This window comes from Myotis brandtii, unplaced genomic scaffold, assembly GCF_000412655.1.
Source record: "Myotis brandtii unplaced genomic scaffold, ASM41265v1 scaffold2254, whole genome shotgun sequence".
NCBI lineage: Eukaryota > Metazoa > Chordata > Mammalia > Chiroptera > Vespertilionidae > Myotis > Myotis brandtii.
In genome coordinates this window covers 28644-51061 of record NW_005358456.1, presented here as the reverse complement: position 1 = coordinate 51061, position 22418 = coordinate 28644, and the positions used below count along the sequence as shown (strand labels likewise).

At 36.2% G+C, this 22418-nt stretch overlaps 1 protein-coding gene across 4 annotated transcripts in view; it reads left to right on the top strand.

The window, feature by feature from the left end:
• RCOR3 (REST corepressor 3) overlaps positions 1 to 22418 on the top strand; it is a 45958-nt gene that overhangs the window by 5955 nt on the left and 17585 nt on the right. The window contains exons 1-7 of one of the 4 annotated variants that reach the window (XM_005866240.2): positions 7733 to 7814; positions 8171 to 8379; positions 10503 to 10555; positions 12172 to 12333; positions 13757 to 13881; positions 14625 to 14703; positions 20637 to 20855. In XM_005866240.2, coding sequence (XP_005866302.1) covers positions 12181 to 12333; positions 13757 to 13881; positions 14625 to 14703; positions 20637 to 20855 — 576 coding nt within the window. In that variant the 5' untranslated portion in view covers positions 7733 to 7814; positions 8171 to 8379; positions 10503 to 10555; positions 12172 to 12180. Of the gene's footprint in view, positions 1 to 7732; positions 7815 to 7995; positions 8380 to 10502; positions 10556 to 12171; positions 12334 to 13756; positions 13882 to 14624; positions 14704 to 20636; positions 20856 to 22418 lie in introns of those variants that run through there. The other 3 variants (XM_014539701.1, XM_014539700.1, XM_005866241.2) reach the window with 3 other exon arrangements.

The following is a 22418-nucleotide window of genomic DNA, read 5'->3' as shown; positions in this document are numbered from 1 at the left end:
GCGGCGGATGCCCAGGCTGCTGCCACCGGGTCGGAGCCCAGGGCGAGAGCCTTCCCCAACCCCTACGCCCCAGGGATTTCTTTTCTTTTTTTCTTTTCTTTTTTTTTTCGTTCTTTTTGGCTGGGTGGTGTAGCTTTGCTCCAGACAGCTCTGCAGAGTGTTGGAGCCAAGGAGAGAAAGGGATGGGGGGAGGGGGGGGGAGGCGAAGCCAGAGGCACACACCTCGCTCGCGAGCCAGCCCTGGGAGTCAGACCACAGGACAGTGGCGGCAGCTGCCAAGGAGACATTTTCTCCCGGAGCAGCCAGGTTCCAGCGTCCTCTGCCAACCCGGCTTGCGGGCTCCCTGTCTACTTTTCTACAAACAGGTTCTGGCGGTCACGGGATTTCTGCCTGGACGGGGATTGGGCGAGAGTTCCGCATATGGAGGCGCCCTGGTCGGAGCCTCCCGCGGCGGAGCGCGTTTCCTTCTCCCAACCCCACCCCAGACCCTCTTCAGGCTTTGAAGGGGCTGGCTTTGGATATATTTTTATTTTTTTATTATTATTTTTTTTGGCCCGCTCATAATAACGTTGCCTCTGTGTTAGATATTAGTAGGGCTCAGTTGTATTTTCTTGGGGAAATCGCGTGTTTATTTGATTGTAGGGTATAGCTGGCAGTGCAAAATGACTTTTACCAACCATTGAGAGAGTTGTAGGTAGCAGCTGTTCCTGTTCTGAGAGAGAGAGAGTAAAATAATGGGTGTTAAAAAGAATTGTCAGTGTGGGCTATTTTTCAAAAGGTAAAAACAATACAAGAGTCTTCAGCCAGATCCGGGTTGCCCTCTAAGTAACATGGCTCTTACTACATTTTACTCAGAAGCTATCCATGTGGGTGCTGGTGGGCTTCAGATGATTGTAAAGGTTTTGTGAAATTAATTTTCTTTGATGCAGCTAGTCGGTGAACGGCACTTTCATTCCCGTTCCTGTTTGTCTCAGGTTTTAGCTGGACAGTTGGAAAGACCATGCTTTGGCTTCAGGTAGATTTCAGTTCCCAGCTCTTATTTTTATGCTCTGAGCAAGTCACTGGTCTTCCCTAAGCCTGTTTCCCTACGTATAAAATGGAAGTAAAAAAATATTCATGGAATTCTTGCCAGGGTTATGTGACTAGGCAATAATTCATTGAAGATTAAATTTCATAATTAAGAATGATTTCCATACATTTATACCTTTTTTTATTTAGGGCTTTTATTGGGACTCTGCTTTTTTGAAAATAGATAAACTTATTTCCAAATTAGAATTCAGGCGCCGGAATTATTTCATTTAACAAACATACCTACCTTTTTGCCCGACTAGTTAGGTTTATGTGTTGAAAAGCCAGATTTCATACTGGAACAAATTCGTGCATCATGGCCTGATCACTTTAAAGCAGCGGTTCTCAACCTGTGGGTCGTGACCCCTTTGGGAGTCGAACGACCCTTTCACAGGGGTCGCCTAAGACCATCGGAAAACACATATATAATTACATATTGTTTTTGTGATTAATCAGTATGCTTTAAGTATGTTCAAGTTGTAACAATGAAATAGGGGGTCACCACAACATGAGGAACTGTATTAAAGGGTCGTGGCATTAGGAAGGTTGAGAACCACTGCTTTAAAGCATTCTTTTGTTTCATAATAGACTAAATACTAGAACAGACTTCAAAATTTGAAAAATAATTTTAAAATGCAGAAGACTTTTTTAGGTGGTTTTACATGGCCACTATTTGGATTATCCAATTTATCATCATATTTTGCTTATTTTGAACCTATGAATATTTGTCAGGGGGAAAAAATCATTGAAATATTATTACTTTTTAAAGTTATATTTTCAATTTACTTACTGAGACTACAATTGATACTCTTTATTAGAATAAGGATAAGTGTCACATTCTTTAAATTCACTTATTCATTTTATCCTTAATCTCCTGTAGAAAAATACTTAACCAGAGGGCACAACTAAAACCAGTTACCATTTAAACTTAGGTCATTTGACTCTTTATCCCAAGACCCCTAATCAACCAGTGTATAGTTGTCTATAGATGTTATCGGCAAATCTTTTCAAACAAATGTAGCTTATCAATTATTAGACAGTTTTTTAAAGGAGATATCGACCGTCTATGCCATTCAACATAGTACCACTGCTTTATTTTATTCTGAGTGTTATACTATTGTGTGAAGTTTTATTTCACATCAATTTAATATAATTGGGTGAGAATTTAAACATTTCCTTAGAAAAGAGAAAAAAGATTTATTAATGATAGAAATTGAGATATGGTAGCTCTTCTCTCTCCCTTTTTCTTTTTCATGCCATTATCTTTAGCCTCATAAACCACTTAGTCCATCTTCATAGAGATTATTCACCCATAACCATCTAAGACATTTAGAAGAAGAATTCCTTAGGTGCTAAAATTATTATGATCAGAATGTAGGAAAAGTAAGGGGTTTTGTGTGTGTGTGTGTGGGGGGGGAGGGATACTTTTATGGGAGGAGATGATGATGATGATAGAAATTAAACACAAGAATAAATTATTAAATGACTTTTAGAAAATATGAGAAGAATTGAGATTTAAGTTAGAATTACTGAAGTTAGGAGTTTAGGAATATAGAGTGTCCCCCAAAAATGTATACATACACTTTGAATAATTATAAAGATAGTGTTTATTAAAATACATTTTATTCTCAAAACTGAGCTATCAGCTGTTAAAATGTGTGTACATTTTTTTGGGACACCCTGTAGTTTACATTAATTAATAAGCCATTGTGAAGAATGCCTTTTATAAAAATTTACTAACTGGATTTCTGATTATTTTCTTAGGTTCCTTTTCTTTTGATTCTTTACTAGTTCTTTGCCTACTGACTATGCTTATATCACAAGGAACAGTTTGTGTAGTGATTAAGAGTTTCACCTCTTACCATATGCCTTTTAGCTAATATGACATAGTGACCTGGGACGAACTACCTGATATATCCAGACCTTAGTTTTCTCGTTTGTAAAAGGGAAAGAATGTTAACTATAACACAAGATTAAGTGAAAATTAATGTATATAAAGAAGTGTTCTTCAAAATAATTTACCTGCATACATACACATAAGATAATTTTGAAAAAAGAGTCACTTAATTTCAAGTTGGCATCTATCTTTTGTCATTTATTTTAAACTAGAGGCCCAGTGCACGAAATTCGTGCATGGTAGGGTCCCTAGCGGCTGCCAGTGGCCAGAGCCTCCCTTCCCCAGGGCCTCCCTTCCCTGGCTGCCGGCTGCCAGCCAGGGCCTTCCTTCGTTCCGCGCCTCCCCCTGGTGGTCAGCACACACCATAGCGAGCCATCAAACTCCCGGTCGGGGACACTTGCATATTAGTCTTTATATATAATAGATATATAGATAGTTGAGAAATGTAATCTTCAGTTTATTGAAAATATTAACACTTTGAAATAAAGCTTTTATATCCTTATTTTAAATATATCCAATTAACTATAAATACTAATGTGATGGTATCTATTCTATAGAATATATGAACAGGCTCCTGATAATCTGAAAGTTTACATTGTTCCTTTTTGTCTTTGAAATTGTTTCCATGCATTTTCCCCACAGATTTTTATAATGTATTTTTGTGCTTGAAAGTGCTTTATTGATCACCTAATTTCTCTACCACCATAATATGTATTCTTGTTAACAAAGGTTCTAAGTGTTAAAACTCTTTTGGCTTGAGTTATTACAATTAATGCACAATTGATTAAAATTCTACTAGTCACGTGCCTTGAGTAAAGGAGGGCTTTGCCGATAGCCTTTGGCACTACGGAAATTTTAAATTTTTACACAGTGCTTTCTTTTTTTTTAAATCCGCAGAGGCAGGAGAGGCTTCCGCCACCGCCGCTGCACTCGCCAGCCCTGAGCCCATCTTCTGGCTGAGCGGCGCTCCCGCTGTGGGAGAACACTGACCACTAGGGGGCAGCTCCTGCATTGAGCATCTACCCCCTGGTGGTCAGTGTGCATCATAGTGACCGGTCGTTCCGGTCATTCCATTGTAATGGTTGCTTAGGCTTTTATATATATAGACTAGAGGCCCAGTGCATGAAATTTGTGCACTGGAGGGGGGCGTCCCTCAGCCCGGCCTGTATCCTCTCACAGTCTGGGAGCCCTGCTGTCAATAACCCCAAATAGGTAGGCCCCGCCCACTCAGCTGGGGCTCCTCGATGGATTGCCCCTGCAGAGGGAGGCCCCGCCCACCCACTGCAGTGCGACTGCTGGTAGCCTGGGCCTCCCTCTTTGGGGTGATCGACCGCAGGGTTTCTCCATCGATCACCCCAAAGAGGTAGGCCCCTGCCCACCCGCTGCAGCGCTGCCGTGGGGTAGCCTGGGCCTCCCTCTTTGGGGCAATTGATCGCGCCCCCGTAGAGGGAGGCCCCGCCCACCCGCCACAGCTGGCTGGTCGGTAACCTGGGCCTCCCTCTTTGTGGCAATCATGGAGCCCCCCAATTGATCGATCGGCCAGTGGCCTGGGCCTCCCGCTGCAGGGCAATCATGCGGTGATGGCCAGGCCCCCAACCAATCACATCACACCCGCCTAGACTGGTCTGGCACCAGTCGGTATCATAGAGTGGTTGTCTGGAAGGTCATCTGAAAGGACGTCCACAAGGTCGTCCGGCTGTCCAGTCTAATTAGCATATTACGCTTTTATTATTATAGATATTGTTTAGGGAGTAATGAGAAAAAACTATGTGTTCAGTATAGATACAACCATCGTAGGTAGGCCTGACTACATAGTACATGTCCCCAACAGCATACCATTTCTTTTCCAAATATTTTGATCCCGTGGTTGGTTGAATCTGTGAATAATGTGGTACCCATGGATACAGAGGGCCAACTGTACTTTTGTTTGATAGTTGTTGGTTTTCACCAATTGGTCTCATAAATATACTTTACTAACTGTAGTTAAGAAGATCTAAAATTTTTCAAAGGGATTAAACTTTTAAGGGTTTCATTTAACATTTTTAAAAACTTGTTCAATAATTTTATTTTCAGAACTGTGATCCTACTACAGTTTTTTAAAATTGTGGTAACTTGCTACCTAGGTTTTGGTTGGTTGGTTTGTTTTTTAATCAATTCAAAAGTTAGGATGCTTCTAAGGCTTGGTTATTTTGTTTGTGAGTCAAGTTTGATTCTTAGTACTATTCATGAATATCAGACAGTTTTGAGATATAACCTTCAATATTGTTACAGATAAAGTAAAATTTTAAACATTGGGTTTGTGTCCTTTAAATATTTTAGTTCATTTCGACTTTTGTAATGGAAATGGTGAAACTTGATTGAATGCAAAGTATCCGGGGGGATAAAATGTTTTTTAATAATACAAGTTAATTTCTAATATTATATTATTACAGAGGAATCAGGTTTAATTTGTCAGAAAAACTAAAAGGTCATTTCAGCTATTCAATCTCCTTTTCAAAGGGTTGATGAGAGGGGGTATCAGCCATTTGTGTTAGAGCCCCATGAGGTGTTATTCATTCATACTCTTACTTGATTGATAATATGAGAAGAAGCTCTTCCAGAGTAAAGAAAGGAACTTAAGAAAGAACTGTTTTCAGTAACCATGTACTAGGGATAATAAGTCTTATATAAGCATTATCCAAATGCTTACCATATGCTGGCTACTTTATATTAACTCATTTAATTTTTGAACAACTCTGTGAAGTAGGAACTCTCATCATCCCTATTTTTAAAGATGAGTTACATTGGGGCACAGATACATTAAATAAGTTTGCTCAAGGTGACAAAGCTAGGAAGTAGCAGAGCTGAGTTTTAAACTTGGAGTGTAGCTCTCTGATGGTTACACTCTTAATCATTATACTAAAAAGTATCTCATTTTTTGTGAACATCAGTCATCTCTTGGCCTCGTTGAGACATATATGATTGAAAACAGTGGAGTCCATTTCAAGGGTTAGGGAAAGAACATTGTGAAATGCCTAATTCGGTGTTCTCCGGTGCCAGGCACGATTATTCTACAAATGCCCCCCTAGCTGTTAGTGCCCACAGCTTGGGTGCCAGTCTCTGTCAGATCTTACAATGCTAAGAATTTTGGGGAAAACTTAACTGTTATTCTTCATGGGGGAAAATATTTTTTTAAAGTTTATATTTGTTTAAGAGATATTTAATGAAGGTATTTTAATTCAGGCCTTCTGTAATGCAAGAATCAGATGCAAGAAAATGTCTAAATATTAAGCATAATATACTCTTAAGACTTGAGACTTTCCCTCAAGGGCATGTACCTTGGTTGCAGGTTCCCTGGCCCTGGTTGGGTGCATGCAAGAGGCAACCAATCAATGTGTCTCTCTGTCTCTCCCTCTCCCTTTCACTCTCCCTAAAAAAAAATTCAATGGAAAAATATCCTCAGGTAGGATTAACAACAACAAAAAGACTTGAGACTTAATACAAACCTTTGTTGCAATCTATGCTTAATTAAGTAGCATTTAAATTATAATCCATTCTGAAAAAGAATCAGTGCCATTTTAAAGGATTGAAGTTTAGGATACTCATTTGAAATAGCAATGGAGTTTAAGTAATAAAGGCTTCTGACCTATTTAGATAGGATGTCTGTATTATTTCCATCGAATGACTTGGCTCTTTGTTTTTGTGCTTTTATTTTATGTGTTTAAAATCAAATATATATTTTATTTTTTTGCAAGAGAAAATAACAAAACTTAATACATAGTATGGAAACCTTGCATGCATGAGGGAGTCAGAGACCCACATGCAGAAGAGGGTCAGAGATAGACAGAAATTGTGGCCATGAGTTGCTGATAGCTATCAACACCTTATAAAAATCAATTATGACATGTTTATAAACAAGTCTTCTTAAAATAGGTGGCAACAATGCTTCATTTGTTGGTAGTTTGAATTACCTTGAATGTACCTATGAATTAGGAAGTAGCCAAGAAAAGACCAGACCTCATAGGCATGTACTTGGCTCTGGGATAGCTATGTCAGGCATTCGTTCATTCCGTCTATTCTTAATTTACCTGCTGTTTATCAGTAGAGCTTGATTTTTCTGACTTTTTAGATTATAACAAGTTAGAAGTAAAATTAGAAACAAGCAATAGTATATTCCTAGATTGAGGTAGACTCTCAAATGACTTTAAAAAGAAGTAGCATTATTAACTTTTACATTGTTTTACTTTGTTTTCTTCTTACACAGAGCACATACTTTTATAAATGTAAAATGTAATAAATGAAGTCTAAAAAGGAATAGCTGGCAGAGTTCTAGCCAGGAATAAGATTAAATAAAAACTATAAAAAGCAGATACAAGTATTTAAAAATTACAGTAATCTTGGCCCATTTAGATATAGGGCAAAACAATTAACTTACCACCTGAGGTATTCTCTATGGTTTTAAAAGAGTTTTTAATGACTCCTAAGTAATGTATACAAGGTTAAGTCAGTTATTATCTATAAAGAAGTTTGGATGTGTAATGTACTTAAAACCTTTCTTTTTAATTTAAAGGGGGTAAGCTTCAGTGTTTATGAAATTTCCTTCATTTTTGTAAATGGGTATTTAATGTATTTGATGTAAATCTGTTTTCCTTCTCTTTATTTTTCTGTACTTTGTCTCTTTGCCTTCCTTTGCAGGTACTATAATAATATAGAAATAAACTAATCTTGGTTATACTCATTTTGAATGTAAATAAAAATCCATCGTATTCAAAGTAATTAATTTTTTCCCCAGGTGCTACAAAGTACACAGATAAAGACAATGGAGGAATGCTTGTATGGTCTCCATATCACAGTATACCAGATGCCAAATGTAAGTTTTCTGAACTTGAACATTTATGTCAATAGGCATCTACTAACCAATTCAAAATGCAATTTTTATTTGTTTTTGGGTCTCTTAGATTCTCATAAGAAAAAACAGTTTGTCCTTGTTTTGTTTTGTTTTGTTTTGTTTGATGGAGGTTGTTATATTAGAATGTTTTTCCTTTTGAAAGGTAGTGGGTTGATCATTCCAATTTGTGTCAGGCCCAGGAAGACAGAGGAAACCTAGGATCTGATGGCATTTTGCTGCTTAAATCCTCAAGCAGGGGAGGGAGTTCCTATGTAGACATCTGCCCAGGTTTTTCCTCAGTGTATGGAGATGTAAAGAAATGCCTTCCAACTTCAAAGAGCCCACTGTCAGTACCATGTTAAAGAGGAAAGGGGAAAGAACTGACTCCAGCAGCCATCAATCAGGTCATCTCTGTGCTCTCCATTTCTGGACGGAGGCCTTCTGGATCATTGACCATGCACTTCTTGAATCATGGTGTGGCTTTAGACTTCAATGTGATGTAGCGGACCTGATCCTTTGCGGCACATCAGATATAGGAAACGTGCAGGTAACAAAACTAAGATCCCCATCCCTCCATTTAGTTACGTTGAATTTACTAAAACAAAAGAACCACTGAACAGCTCCTTTAGCAGCTGTAAAATAAGCTGGTCTTTTAAAAATATTTACTAAATCTTATAGCTGTCCCATGATGGTTTATTTAGAAAAGTAATGATCATATAATAGTAAGTCTAAGTATACTTATTGATGCAATAAGAGAACTCAAAGTTGACAACTGAAAAATATTCTGCATACCAGATCATTTTTCCTATTTAAGCACTGTTGTGTTTCTTTGGTTCACTCATAGGCAAAGGTTTTCATTCATAAACTGAGTATCAGAGTGTCACTGGCTTTTGCTTTTTTAGCACTGTTTTTATACAGTGGTGCCTTTCTGAGCAAAGTGATAAACAAAATTCAGAAAAGCAACATTTCCTGATAATATGGTGTTCATGTAGATATCCAACTGAAGGTCTAGGGTTATGCATTGAAATCACTTGGGGGAACTTTAAAAAAATAAACACTGCTGATGTCTGGTCTCTTGTCTCAAACCATCAATCAGAATTTTCAGAGGTGGAGCCTGGACTTACTTTTTATTTATTTATTATTATTTTTAATCTTCACCCGAGGATATGTTTTTATTGATTTTTAGAGAGAGAGGGAGAGGTAGAGAGAGAGAAACATTGATGTGAGAGAGAAACATCAATCAGCTGCCACCCATATGTACCCCAGTGGGTATCAAACCCGCAACCTGAGTATATGCCCTGACCGGGAATCAAACCTATGACCCTTTGGTTCCTGGGACCAACACTAACCACTTAGCAACACCAGCCAGGGTCAAACTTACTTTTTAAAAGCTCTTCCACTGATTCTAATGTAGAGCCTGCCTTAAGAACCATAGGTTGATTGGTATTGTTTAGCCTTCTATTTATACGTCTATAGGACATTTTTGTTAAATTTAATTAGCATATATTTAGACCTGTCATGTATTTAAGTACTATAGGTTCTAAACAGAATATAATATTTGGATTTTCTGTACCAAAAGTTTACAGTCTTAGGGAGATATAACAACATCTATAAAAGATAGTTATTCTAACAGCATTTTTTTATAATAGCATATGTATAAATTAATCTATATTGTACTGAGCAATGATGATAACACATTCTTATAAAGTAATTAAAATGTGCTATTTTAAACACTTTACACCTATTAGCTCATTTAATCCTAGGAGGAAGGTACTATTTTTATCACTATTTAAAGTGAGGAAACTAAGGTGCAAAAAGGTCAAGTTTAATTGCCTAAAGTTAAAACACTAGTAACAAGGCTGAGAATCAACTTCAAGTAGACTAGCAGTTCTAGAATCAGAATTCCTAACCACTGCTTCTCAAAAATGTGCTTAAAGAATATATGCATATATATATATGTATATATACACACACACATTATAATACTATAATATTAATATAGATGGATCAAGAAGGACTGTAGAGACTTCACATAAAACTGAGTCTTGCTGAATGTGAAATAGACTTCTCTTCAATGAGGCCTTGAAATAGCCAGTGTATCATCACTGGAGCTGTGCTTATATACATTCTAATGGCTTCACTACATGTGGAGGATAAATGAAACTGGAATATTCAAACACCTTTAGTATAGCTAGCAGAAAATGCTGGAGAAAATTTTAGGGATACTAAAGTATATTTAAATATGTTGCTAACTATATATAGCTGACAAAATAGGAAGGTAAAGGCTTTGGGCCTACTCTAAATATGAAATGGGGTCTTAAATAGCTGAGTGATTTCAAATAAAGACTGTGGCAGAAAAATCAAGAAATTTTCTAATGTATTACACTGTAATTAGGCTCTGTTGGCTACCCACAGGTTGATTTTTTTGGTCATATAAGTCATACTAAGTAAAATTTTAAACCAAGTGTACTTTTGATCCTATTCATAGAACTAAAAGTCTTTTTTGTAACGTTTTATGAAAAATAACTTTGGCTATTTTTTTATTCCTGTAATATACATTCTTAAATTCTGCTTTGTTAAACACACACACACACACACACACACACACAAATCGTAGACCTGGGCAAATGAAGTAAATATAATTAATTATATACCATTGTTTCATTACAGTGGATGAATATATTGCCATTGCAAAGGAGAAACATGGCTACAATGTGGAACAGGTATGTAAAGAAACATTTTAATATTAAGGCTTGCCTCAACATTTATGAAATTCAGAGAACATCTCGTGATCATTTCTGTCCTAAAAGTGAAGCAGTTCAACCAACTTTAGAGATACCAAAGTCCTAACAAAGTCTGACCTCTCAACATTAAGGATTTTGCTTTTATAAACATTATTTGTCTCAAGGGCTTGAACATTTTTCTCTAAATACCTCTGTTTCTTACTCTATTTGAGTTATAAAAGTGTCTGAAAGCCTTCATGACTACTCTGGCAAATGCTTACGAAAAAGGGAAAATTTTTTGAGTACAGGTAATTCTCTTTGACTTTTGAATCTAAAAGAACTTAAACTTTTAGAAATATTTAAGATTTTTCCATTATGAATGAAATAATGCATAAAGGTTTTTTTTTAATTTAGATAACTTTAAAAGGAGATATATAGCTTATGATTTATTTATCCCTAGTAATGAGGGGATGAAGAGCATGGAAAAATGAAAATGAAATAGAGATTCTTAAATTTCATTTCAACTAAGTATTAGATCAACCTTTATCAGAATTACTAGTAAAACAACTGAATTATCTGTAACCTGGATTATTAAGAGCTAACTTTATGGTCAGTAACATGGTTACATAATAAAAAACCATTTTTGTGAAATTGAGATGTTTATCCAAATGCAGTAATCTTTTTTGTGAATTTTGAAGCCTTTGATTATGTATTTTGTTTTTAAGCCTTGACTTTCTGTTTAATATTTAAGTAAGTTAATCCTTTAAAATGTGACTGCATATAGGTTCATTTTCATGTTCATTTTAAAGGAGTATTACCAAAGTACAAAAATTAACTTTAAAGCTCAATATTGAAAAAGTTGCTAAGTCTCTTAAGAAATAAAACTTTATCCCTTAAATGATATTCAGTACCTTATTATAAAGACAAAGGCCTACTATTTACCTACAGTAGGAGAGAAAATTGTGGAACTGTTGGAAATCATTCATTTCAGGCTTTCCTATGATTTGCTAATAAAGTCATTGAAGTTATTAACATGCCCATACTAATTCTTTGTGTACATTATGATAATAAAGAACTTTTAAAAATATAGATGATAAAAGATTGTTATACTTATAGTTGAGGTACTCTCCTTAGAATTGTTTAGTCCAAGATATATTTCTAAAAGGTTAAAACAAGTATTTCTCAAAGTCTCGACTGAGCACTTCCAGTTTTTTGTTAGAATCCATAGTTTTCATTCAATTACTGATTTTTTGGATTTTTTTTTTTAGTGTATTTTTCTCTACACATTGACAGATGAATAAATGTGGGTAAAAGTCTTGACATGAGCCTTCAAACGTGCTTTAGTAATCATAGTCACTCTCCTCAGCTAACTGTGTTTCCTAGATTCTGCAGCAGACATGGTATGCAAGAACATTCACTGTTCTGAGGCATTGATTTAAAAGAAATAATAAGTGAGGTCTGCTACTTGGGCGACCCTGATTAAAACCCCAAACTGTGAGTGTATCTTTAGTTGAAGTCATAGGCTTAAGATTTTAACATAATTTGTATTTAATTCTCTTAAGTATGATGGAACGTAAGTCCATTAAAAACCAAAGGGGATTGATTTCTCTTCAAAGGCACTTGGCATGTTGTTCTGGCATAAACATAACATTGAGAAGTCCCTTGCTGATCTCCCTAATTTTACTCCCTTTCCGGATGAGTGGACAGTGGAAGATAAAGTCCTATTTGAACAAGCCTTTAGTTTTCATGGGAAGAGCTTTCACAGGATTCAACAAATGGTATGGTAATTTTGGTCTTAGTGTGATTCATACCTGCATGATATTTTATGCTGATATTAAACTTCCGAATTCTTAACTAGAAAACAAGTTTTCCAATCATGTTCATTTTTAAAAATATTTTGAAATAGGTATATTTGCATAGAGTGCTATTGTCTACAACCATTCTAAGGCATGACAGTTATTTGCTATTGTAATAAATTAATTTTTATTATGACTTAAATATATGTGTAATGGTATTGTTTAAAAAGTTTGTCATTCTAGGAAAAAAAAATCATAATTTTATTTTTAAATGTTTTATTTTTTAACATAAGGATTTTATTTTCTAATTCATATTCCTTTAGATATGAACATCAATTTTTAAATATTCTGTAATTCAGTATTGTCCAAGTGCTGTTGCTTTTTTTTTTTTTACAAGAAAATCGCTTTTCTAGCTCTTAAGTTTTTAGTATTGTGTCAAAATAATATAAACCTGAGAAGTGCTGCATTAAACACTTATAACCTGAATGGATAAAAACTAGATAACGTTTGCAAATATATCTGAGTGTCTTCCATAATTGAAAAGAACGTTTTTGATTGGGAGTGTGCATTCTTGTTTGCCTGGATGACAAATCAGTGCATGATCATTTGTCAGTTTTTGCCCAAAGACTTTATTTGGTAGCTAAAGTCTATTTGCGTTATTTCTCATTTTAAAACCTGTTAAAACAAAATGATTCCAAAAAATCATTGTTAAGAATTGAATAGCTTTTCTGGGACATATGCTAACTGAAAGAAGCATGTTGTAAAATTGTTCTACAGATCCACTAAAAAAAGACTTTTTTTCATATTAAGATATCAAAGGTCACATATTGTATGATTTCATTTATATGAAGTGTTCAGAATAAGCAAATCCATAGAGATTAGGTTAAGGAGAGAATAAGCATGACTGCTAATGGGTATAGGATTTCTTTTCAAGATTATGAAGATGTCGGGAATTTAGTGATGGGTACACATAACTAGCGCATATACTAAAAACCACTGACTTGTACTCTTTAAATTGGAGATTTTTATGATATGTGAATTACATATCAATAAAAACTGATTTACATAGGGAAAAAAATTGAGTAATTATTTAAGGAAAACAAATATTAAATACTAACATTGCCTGTGTTGAGGACTTCTGGGGCCATTCTTGCTGTGTTTGTGACGTCTTTCTCCTCTCCCTCAGAACAAATAGGCATGTTTATTCAACAATGTCAGTGTCATAGGTGTGGGTGGAGTACTGTGACCACAACACACTTTTTATCTTTGTAATTTATAGAGGTACTCATGAAAATGTTTTATCTATGCCTTTGTTTGCTAAGTATCAAAGAATAATATCAGAAATATTCTGTTCATTGGAGTTTACGAATTAAACTTGCTGATATTAACATGATTTTTTTTTAAGCTTCCAGATAAGACCATTGCTAGTCTTGTAAAATATTACTATTCCTGGAAAAAAACTCGATCTAGGACAAGCTTGATGGATCGCCAGGCTCGGAAACTAGCTAATAGACATAATCAGGGTGACAGGTAGGTTGGATGCCTTTATATAGTTACATTGATAGGAACACTGTATTGGATTGATTACATTTCCTAAGGCAGAAAAATTATCACAACATATTGTAAGTACTTCTCTTACATTCATGTTTCTGCTCTGATAAGAAGGGCTGAGTGATCAAAAATCTTAGTAGTAAGAACTCTCTTCAACTCTGAACTGTTAATCATAGCCAGCGAACATTACAACTGAGTTATATTTGAGCTGTGTTTGACTGTAATCACAAATGCTTTTTTTAGTAGTAATATATTTAATACATATATTTAGGATCTAATAAATATATTCTCTAGAAGATGCTCTTTCCACAGTTACCTGAGTGACTCTGAAGTCCATGTTACTGTAGCTGTATCTTTATGGCAGTATAAAATAATTTTGCTTACTGGTTTTTGTCTGTCTTTATTATCCAACTGGAGAACTAAAATAATTAGTATTACATCTAGTGTTCTCTTTCCCAAATAATATTTCTTTCTAAATATCTTCCTTATTTATTTAGGAAAGATATTTAGCAGTTATGTTAGCTAAAATGATTCTGTATGCCTTAAATATTTCTAAACACTACAGAAATCTAAATTTTAAAAGCCTATCTCCTCGGGGCAGCCCTTGTTCTGTTGGGGAATATTTAGTAAAATTATTAGCATTTGATATTACCATTTGATAAGAGCACTGGAATAGAATAAAAAGAAAGGAATTAAGTTTACTAATCTCTGTCTCTTCCCAGTGATGATGATGTGGAAGAAACACATCCAATGGATGGAAACGATAGTGATTATGATCCCAAAAAAGAAGCCAAAAAAGAGGTAATGGTGATCATCAGAGTGCTTGTAAAATTATTCTAAGTTTCCACTAAAAAAAAAAAAAGACTCTTTTTTTCTTCATCTTATGAAAAATGTTTTTACATAATGTTTTAGGAGGTCATAAATTCTAATATTAATTAGAATTTTTTGGAAAAGCTTTAATATCTGCAACTCCAATTAGCCAATGATTTAAGTAATTTTTGGTTATGTCCATTCAGAAGTATCAAAAACCCTGTCACGATCCCTACTCTTTAATCCATAGAAAGGAAATAAAATACCCTCATGTATCTCATGTAAAATTAAGCTTTCTGGTTGTTAGTACTTTTTCTTTCTTTTTTTAAATTTTTATTTTATTGATTTTAGGAATCAATGGTTGATCCCTCTCTGTGCCCTGACCGGGGATCCAACCTGCAACCTTGGCCTATCAGGATGATGCTCTTGCCAACTGAGCTACCCGGCCAGGGCCTACCCAGTTTTTCTTGAAAACATTTCTTTGTTTCATATTATACCAACTTAGAAGTAAGCATCAGGTATACTGACAGCAGTGAAAATTGAAAGCTGCCTCAGTGGAAGAGATGGAAGAATCCCTAACTAGCAAAGCACACATATTCCTCAATGTGATGATAATGATGATGACTTAAAATCATTAAGAACAGGCTAAATTTTTATACATGCTCATTTATTACGGCAAGGAATTGTATAACTGTAAAAAATAGACTTAATGTTGATGGATAAAGGCTTATGAGGTATAGGCAGCTATGGAATAGTGGAAGTAACATTGTTTTGTCCATCTATGTGAGGTGATACATACAAATTTTGTCTTTGTTTGCCTGTGAGTTCATCCTATTAGTAAATAATGTGAAGGGAAAGTGAGTTAAAAAGTAAGAAGACTGCAGGGTTGTAGTCCAGGACTGACAGTGCATGTCAGCAGCTTCATTCATTTATCTGCTCTTTCACAGATGATAGGAACATCCGGCAGGGAATGATACTCTATTATTGCCTTTAACACAGATTTAACTTTTAAAATTGTGGGCTACACTTACCTGAGATGTGTACAGTGTAAAGAATAATAATAAAATAAACACCAGTGTGTCCATCGCTGAACTTAAGAAACAGAAGTCCTGTGCGTGTTTCCTTAATTACACTCTCTCCTCCCTTCTCTCCCGAGGGAACCTCTATCCTGGAAAGAGAACCCTATCCTGAAATTTATCAGTTATTCACGTACCTTATTTTAATGGTTTTAGCACATGTGTATGTATCTCTGAGCAACTCTCATTTAGTTTTGTCCATTTCATACTTTATTTAAATGGAATCATGTTGTATGTATTCCAGCTAATTACTAGCAGTGTTTTGTTCTTGTTGCCCAATATGTTTTTGCAATTCTTTTTATTGCTGTATTATAGTGTTTACTAGAGGCCCAGTGCACGGATTTGTGCACCGGTGGGGTCCCTCGGCCTGGCCTGTGCCCTCTGGCAATCCGGGACCCCTCGGGGGATGTCAAACTGCCGGTTTCGACCCAGTCCCCACAGGCCAGAGGGCTCCTGTGCACCAGGCCTCTAGTATTATTCTGTTTCAGGATACAGTAGTTTCCCCCCTTATGTACAGAGGATACGTTCTAACACCCCAGTAGATGCCTGAAACCATGGTTAGTACTGTACCCTGTATATGGTATGTTTTCGCATATGAATACATACCTTTTTCCTTCATTTGTTTAACTCTGTTGTAACTGTGGCAACAGCTCTTCCTCGGCAGTCATTCTTATATTTTTCAGTCCAAACCTCTTCCTAAATCTGTGTAACCATCCTTTACTTGCAGTAAATGGCTTAGTGTCACTCCTTTCAGGGATCCTTTGCTGAAGTATTAATAAAGGTTCAGTGCTTTTGGCTCAACACACCGTCAGTTGGAACATAAGTTTTCTGTTTATCTTCTACCCACAAATTTAATGCCTTTTGCATCTTAACTGAATAGTTACCACCCATGGTGGCCATAACTTTTGCAGTTTGAGGTGTGACAGCAAAACTAGCACAAATTTATTTTTTTTCTCAAAACTTCATGGATAGATTTGTTCTTTTTAAAAATGTTTTTGTACTGATTTCAGAGAGTTAAGGAGAGAGAAACATCAATGATGAGAGAGAACCATGGATCGGCTGCCTCCTGCACGCCCCTCACTGGGGACCAAGCCCAAAACACGGGCATGTGTTCTGACCAGGAAATTATTTTTATTTTTAAATTATATTTTTATTGATTTCAGATTTATATGTTATATTTGTTCAGTTTTAGTTACATCTTGGTTTAAATTTATAAATTAAACATATAGTCATTGTATATTTAGTTTTACCCACATGTTTAAAATTTATTTTGCCTACCATTCTTTCTTAAATCAGGCTTTTCTTCAAAAATAATTTCCCTTTTGCCCAGCTGGTGTGGTTCAGTGGTTGAGTGTTGACCTATGAACCTGGAGGTCACAGTTCTGATTCCTAGTCAGGGCATATGCCTGGGTTGCAGGCTCAATCCCCAGTAGGGGGCATGCAGAAGGCAGCCGATCAATGATTCCCTCTCATCATTGATGTTTCTAGCTCTCCCTTCTTCTCTAAAATCAATAAAAATAAAAATAATAATTTCCCTTTTTACTGAAGTATATCCATTCCAAGTTAATTTATTGAGGGCCTCTTAGTTATAAATGCAGTCAGTTTTGTCCAGAATGTCTGTTTCTCCATTCTTCTTGAAATCTTAGTTTTGTTGGGGTTAGACTCCTAGATTGACAGTTAATGTGTATAGATATTATTTTACTGCTTCTGATTTCTATCCCTGCTGTAGAGAAGTCTGCTGTCAGGCTAATTATCATCCCTTTGGAGGTAATTTGTCTTTTTCTCTATCAACTTTTACGATCTCTTCTTTGTCTTTAGTGTTCTGTAGTTTCACTTTGATGTATCTGAGTATGGATTTCTTTTTTTTTAACTTGCTTTGGATTCATTGTAATTTTCTGAATGTTATGTCTTCTTAAGTTCTGTAAAATTCTTATTTATTGCCTCTGAATATTGCTTGTCCTTCCTTCTCTCTATCCTTTCCTTTAGAAATATAATGGACTTACACTTACCTCTTAACCACTCACATTTTCCACTCTTTTGTCTTTCCATATTTCTATAATGCATTGTAGCCATTTTTCTTATATATACATTCTAAGTCAACAGTTTTTTTGAGCTCCGTCTAATCTGCTAAGTAACCCATCCATTGAGTTTCTAATTTTGTTTCTAATGTTCTTTATTTCTAGATATTCTATTTAGTTCCTTTGCTTCATCAGTTTTGATAGACTCATTCCTTATAAGAACATTCCATATTTTCGATTCTTTTTGTTTGTTTGTTTAAATCAGCGGCTCTCAACCTGTGGGTCGCGACCCCTTTGGGGGTCGAACGACCCTTTCACAGGGGTCGCCTAAGATCATCGGAAAACACATCTATAATTACATATTGTTTTTGTGATTAATCACTATGCTTTAATTATGTTCAATTTGTAACAATGAAATTGGGGGTCACCACAACATGAGGAACTATATTAAAGGGTCACGGCATTAGGAAGGTTGGGAACCACTGGTTTAAATCCTCACCCAAGAGCATGTTCTTACTGATCTTTAGAGAGAGAAGAACCTTTTGGTGTATGGGACAGGACCCTTTTAATTTTATTTAGTGATTTTAGAGATGGGAAGAGAGAAAGGGGGTAGAGAGGGGGGGGGGGAGAGAGAGAGAGAAAGAGAGAGAGAGAGAGAGAGAGAGAGAGAGAGAGGAATATCAAGTTGTTGTTCCACTTATTTGCACATTTATTGGTTGCTTCTTGTATGTGCCCTGACCAGAGATCGAAGCTGCGACTGGCATATCGGGACAATGCTCTAACCAACTGATCTACCCGGCCTAATTCTTTTATTTCTTTGCACACATATAACACATTTATTGAGTTACCTTTAGTAATGCTAATATCTGTAGGCGTTGCAGGTATAATTCTATTGTTTGCTTCTCTGTTTCTCGCTCACAGAACTTGTATAACAATTAATAGCTGTGAGCTCATTTTCCTTCGAGCATACTTGAGAAAAATTTTGAGACCTGTGTTTAAAGTGCATTTTTCTAGAGACAGTTTGCATTTGCTTCTGTTAAGTGTCTGAAAGCACACCATCTGAGACACTTAATATTTTGGATTTTTTCAAGCTAATCCTCACACCTGCTTGAATGTAGGCCTATGGTTAGGTATTCCCAGGGAGATTTGTTTTGGTTTCTTTTCCGTTCAGCCAAAGATAAGGTAGGCATGATTCCCTTTAATCATCCTCTCCCTCTGCAGGACAGGGACTTTTTTCTGCTTGCACAGTGATGAAGTACCTTCCAGAGTTCTGGCTTTATCTCCTGGGCCCTGTGTCTGCTGTCCACTGAAGCCCGGGCTTTAGGCAAATGCCAACTCCTGCATACTTATCCCTCTGGATTCCTGCTTTCTCAGCATTTCTGGTCTCTGAGGCATTTCCTCACTTCTTACCAGCTCAGAAATGAATTTTAAAAGATTTTTTTTTAAATGTATCCAGCAAGTTTAGGAGTGCTGAATTGGGAGGAGTTTCCCTCAGCATCATGTCTGCCATGTGTGACTTTGAGTTGGATTTTAAGCAACAAAGTGGATTTTGCTTTATTATACAATTATTTTATAACTTTTGCTCAGAGTTCCTTTTCTAAAGAATTGGATTAAGTCTGTTCTGTGAAATAGCTTTCAACCTAATGGACACAGTTTCTTATGGATTCCTGTCTCACAAGCACAAAATAACATTATATTTCTATATCATACTTTAAGAATATTGCAAGTAATAATGAAATCCTGCTTAGTTCATGGTTATCATTCTTAGAAATTTCTTAATGTCTTCCAAAATGTAAATTCACATTTTGTTTTATTCACAGATAAATAGACTTAAAGTTTTGAAATATTGTCATGATCAAGATAATTGTGTCCTTTTTAACCTTTAGTTAGCAGCATACTTCTCTTTCAACAACTCTAAAGTGAGAATGAAAAGTTACCTTTTTTTATGAGCTGTCTAATCTGCCACTTATCATAATTCCTAATCTACCCCTTTTCTTTTCTTTTTTTTTTTTAATATATTTTATTGATTTTTTACAGAGAGGAAGGGAGAGAGATAGAGAGTTAGAAACATCGATGGGAGAGAAACATCGATCAGCCGCCTCCTGCACATCTCCTACTGGGGATGTGCCCGCAACCCAGGTACATGCCCTTGACCGGAATCGAACCCGGGACCCTTCAGTCCGCAGGCCGACGCTCTATCCACTGAACCAAACCGGTTTCGGCTACCCCTTTCCTTACTTTCATTTTTTTATATGTATTTTTTTATTAATTTCAGAGAGCAAGGAAGAAATAGAAACATCAATGATGAGAGAGAATCACTTATTGACTGCCTCCCGCATGCCCCACACTGGGCATTGAGCCCACAACTGAAGCATGTGCCCTGACCAAGAATCAAACCATGACCTTCTGGTTCATAGGTCGACACTCGACCACTGAGCCACACCGGCTAGGCTACTTACTTTGTTATAAAAACTTTGTACTTAATGTTAATAGCATTGTTTTTGTTTTGCCCTTTATTGCTTAGGGAAAATATGTCCCCTCTTGAACAAACAGGAATAGTTTAGAATTCAGCTATTTTTTCTTTTGTTCAAAGTCCTCTGGGTGTAGAAATCAAACATTTTATTGAGTGGATGAATCAAGAATACATTATGTTGCATGCTTATTTTTCCCCAACTGGTGAGCTCTGTGTGTTTGGACTCATACATAATCTAATTGGTTAGAAGTGTTTTTCTAGATGTACTTACTGCAGCAGATATTTCTACTAGTAATAGACAGTTTTCGCCTTATGTTCAAAATGAAACGACCTGTTATTCTATCTTTGTTCTTCCAGGGTAATACCGAACAACCTGTCCAAACTAGCAAGATTGGACTTGGAAGGAGAGAGTATCAGAGTTTACAACACCGCCATCATTCTCAGCGTTCTAAGTGCCGTCCACCTAAGGGCATGTATTTAACCCAGGAAGATGTGGTAGCTGTTTCCTGTAGTCCCAATGCAGCCAACACTATCCTCAGGCAACTGGACATGGAGTTGATTTCTTTAAAACGCCAGGTATTTTATAAAAGTCATAGTTTTAATGATTCTGTCCATTTTGCTTATCCACTTTACCTAAGTAAACTCAAAATTTTGCATATTTTTCTCGTGACCCATTTACATAAGCTTTGTTCTTTAAAATTTACCTTGTTTCCAAATTGTAAGATACCTCTGTCTATTCTAGGTTTGAATCCCAGCATTGCTACCTGTTAGCTTTGTGATCTTGGGAAATGGTAGAATCTCTCTACGCTTCAATTTTATATCTATGAAATTGGGGATAATAATCATACTTTTCCTACAGGTTGTTGGGAATTATTTGAGATGATGCCTGTAGATTTTTAGCAGGGTTTGGCACATTTGAAGGAATAGTGGCTACTCTCTTCATCCTCATCATCATCACCAGTAGTAGTACTAGTAGTAGTATAAAAGTATCATCATCATCGGGTAGTGGTTAAGAGTCAGCATCTGGAGTCAGTGAACCTAGGTTCTAACCCTGGTTGCACTATCTACTTCCCATGTAACTTTAGGGAAGCTGTTCAACTTCTCTTAACTTCAGTTTCCTCATCTTAAAACATGGATAATAATGTGATGGTTGGGAGGAATTAAACAAGATAATATATCATAAGTGCCTAAAACAGTGCTTAGCACATAGTAAGTACTCAGTGAATGGCTGTTATTTGGTCTCTGGCCTTTCTCAGTCATCTTTTCCCTTTTTTGTTTGTTTCTGTTGTTTATCCCTTCGGTCTAGTTACTCTTCTAAGACTGTACTTTCTTGGTCTATACCAGCCAACCTTACACGATATGCCAGTGACTTCTGAATCTACTTCTCAAGCTGTGACTTTCTCCCAAGCTCTGTAGCTGTATTTCCAGCTGTCTGCTAGATATTTCATCTAACCCCCAAATGTTCTCTGTTGAAACATCAGAATCATCTTAGATTCATCCCTTGCCAGTATCACTGCCCCAACACACACAAACCAAGTAGTAACCAAATTATGTGAGTTTCATCTCTGAAATTCCCTTTCAATCAAATCCCTCATTTTTAATCCCGTCTCTGCTGCCCTTGTGCCCTTTACCCTTCTTGCCTGACAATAACTATCTTGTTGATAACTCCTTGTTATTGATAAAAACATTATGATGCCCAGCCGTTGTGCCTCAGTGGTTGAGCATCAACCTGTGAACCAAGAGAGCATGGTTTGATTCCTTGTCAGAGGATATGCCCAGGTTGCAGGCTCAATCCCCAGGCGGGGGCGTGCAGGAGGCAGCTGATCAATGATTCTCTCTCATCATTGATGTTTCTATCTCTCTCCCTCTCCTTTCGTCTCTGAAATCAATAAAAATAAAATACATTATGGTATTGAAAAATATTGATGGATTTTTATTCCTATATATCAGTTATATTTGGTTATAAGAGACATTGTTAAAATACATTCAAATACTATGAGTTGTGAACTATGTCTATTAATCTATTAGATAGATTATATAAGTTGATGTGTATATTAGTTGAATGAGTAGAATATTCCACCCTAAGTGTGATAAGTGTCTATCCTTCTGAAATAAAATCTAAGAGGGTTTGGTACATAT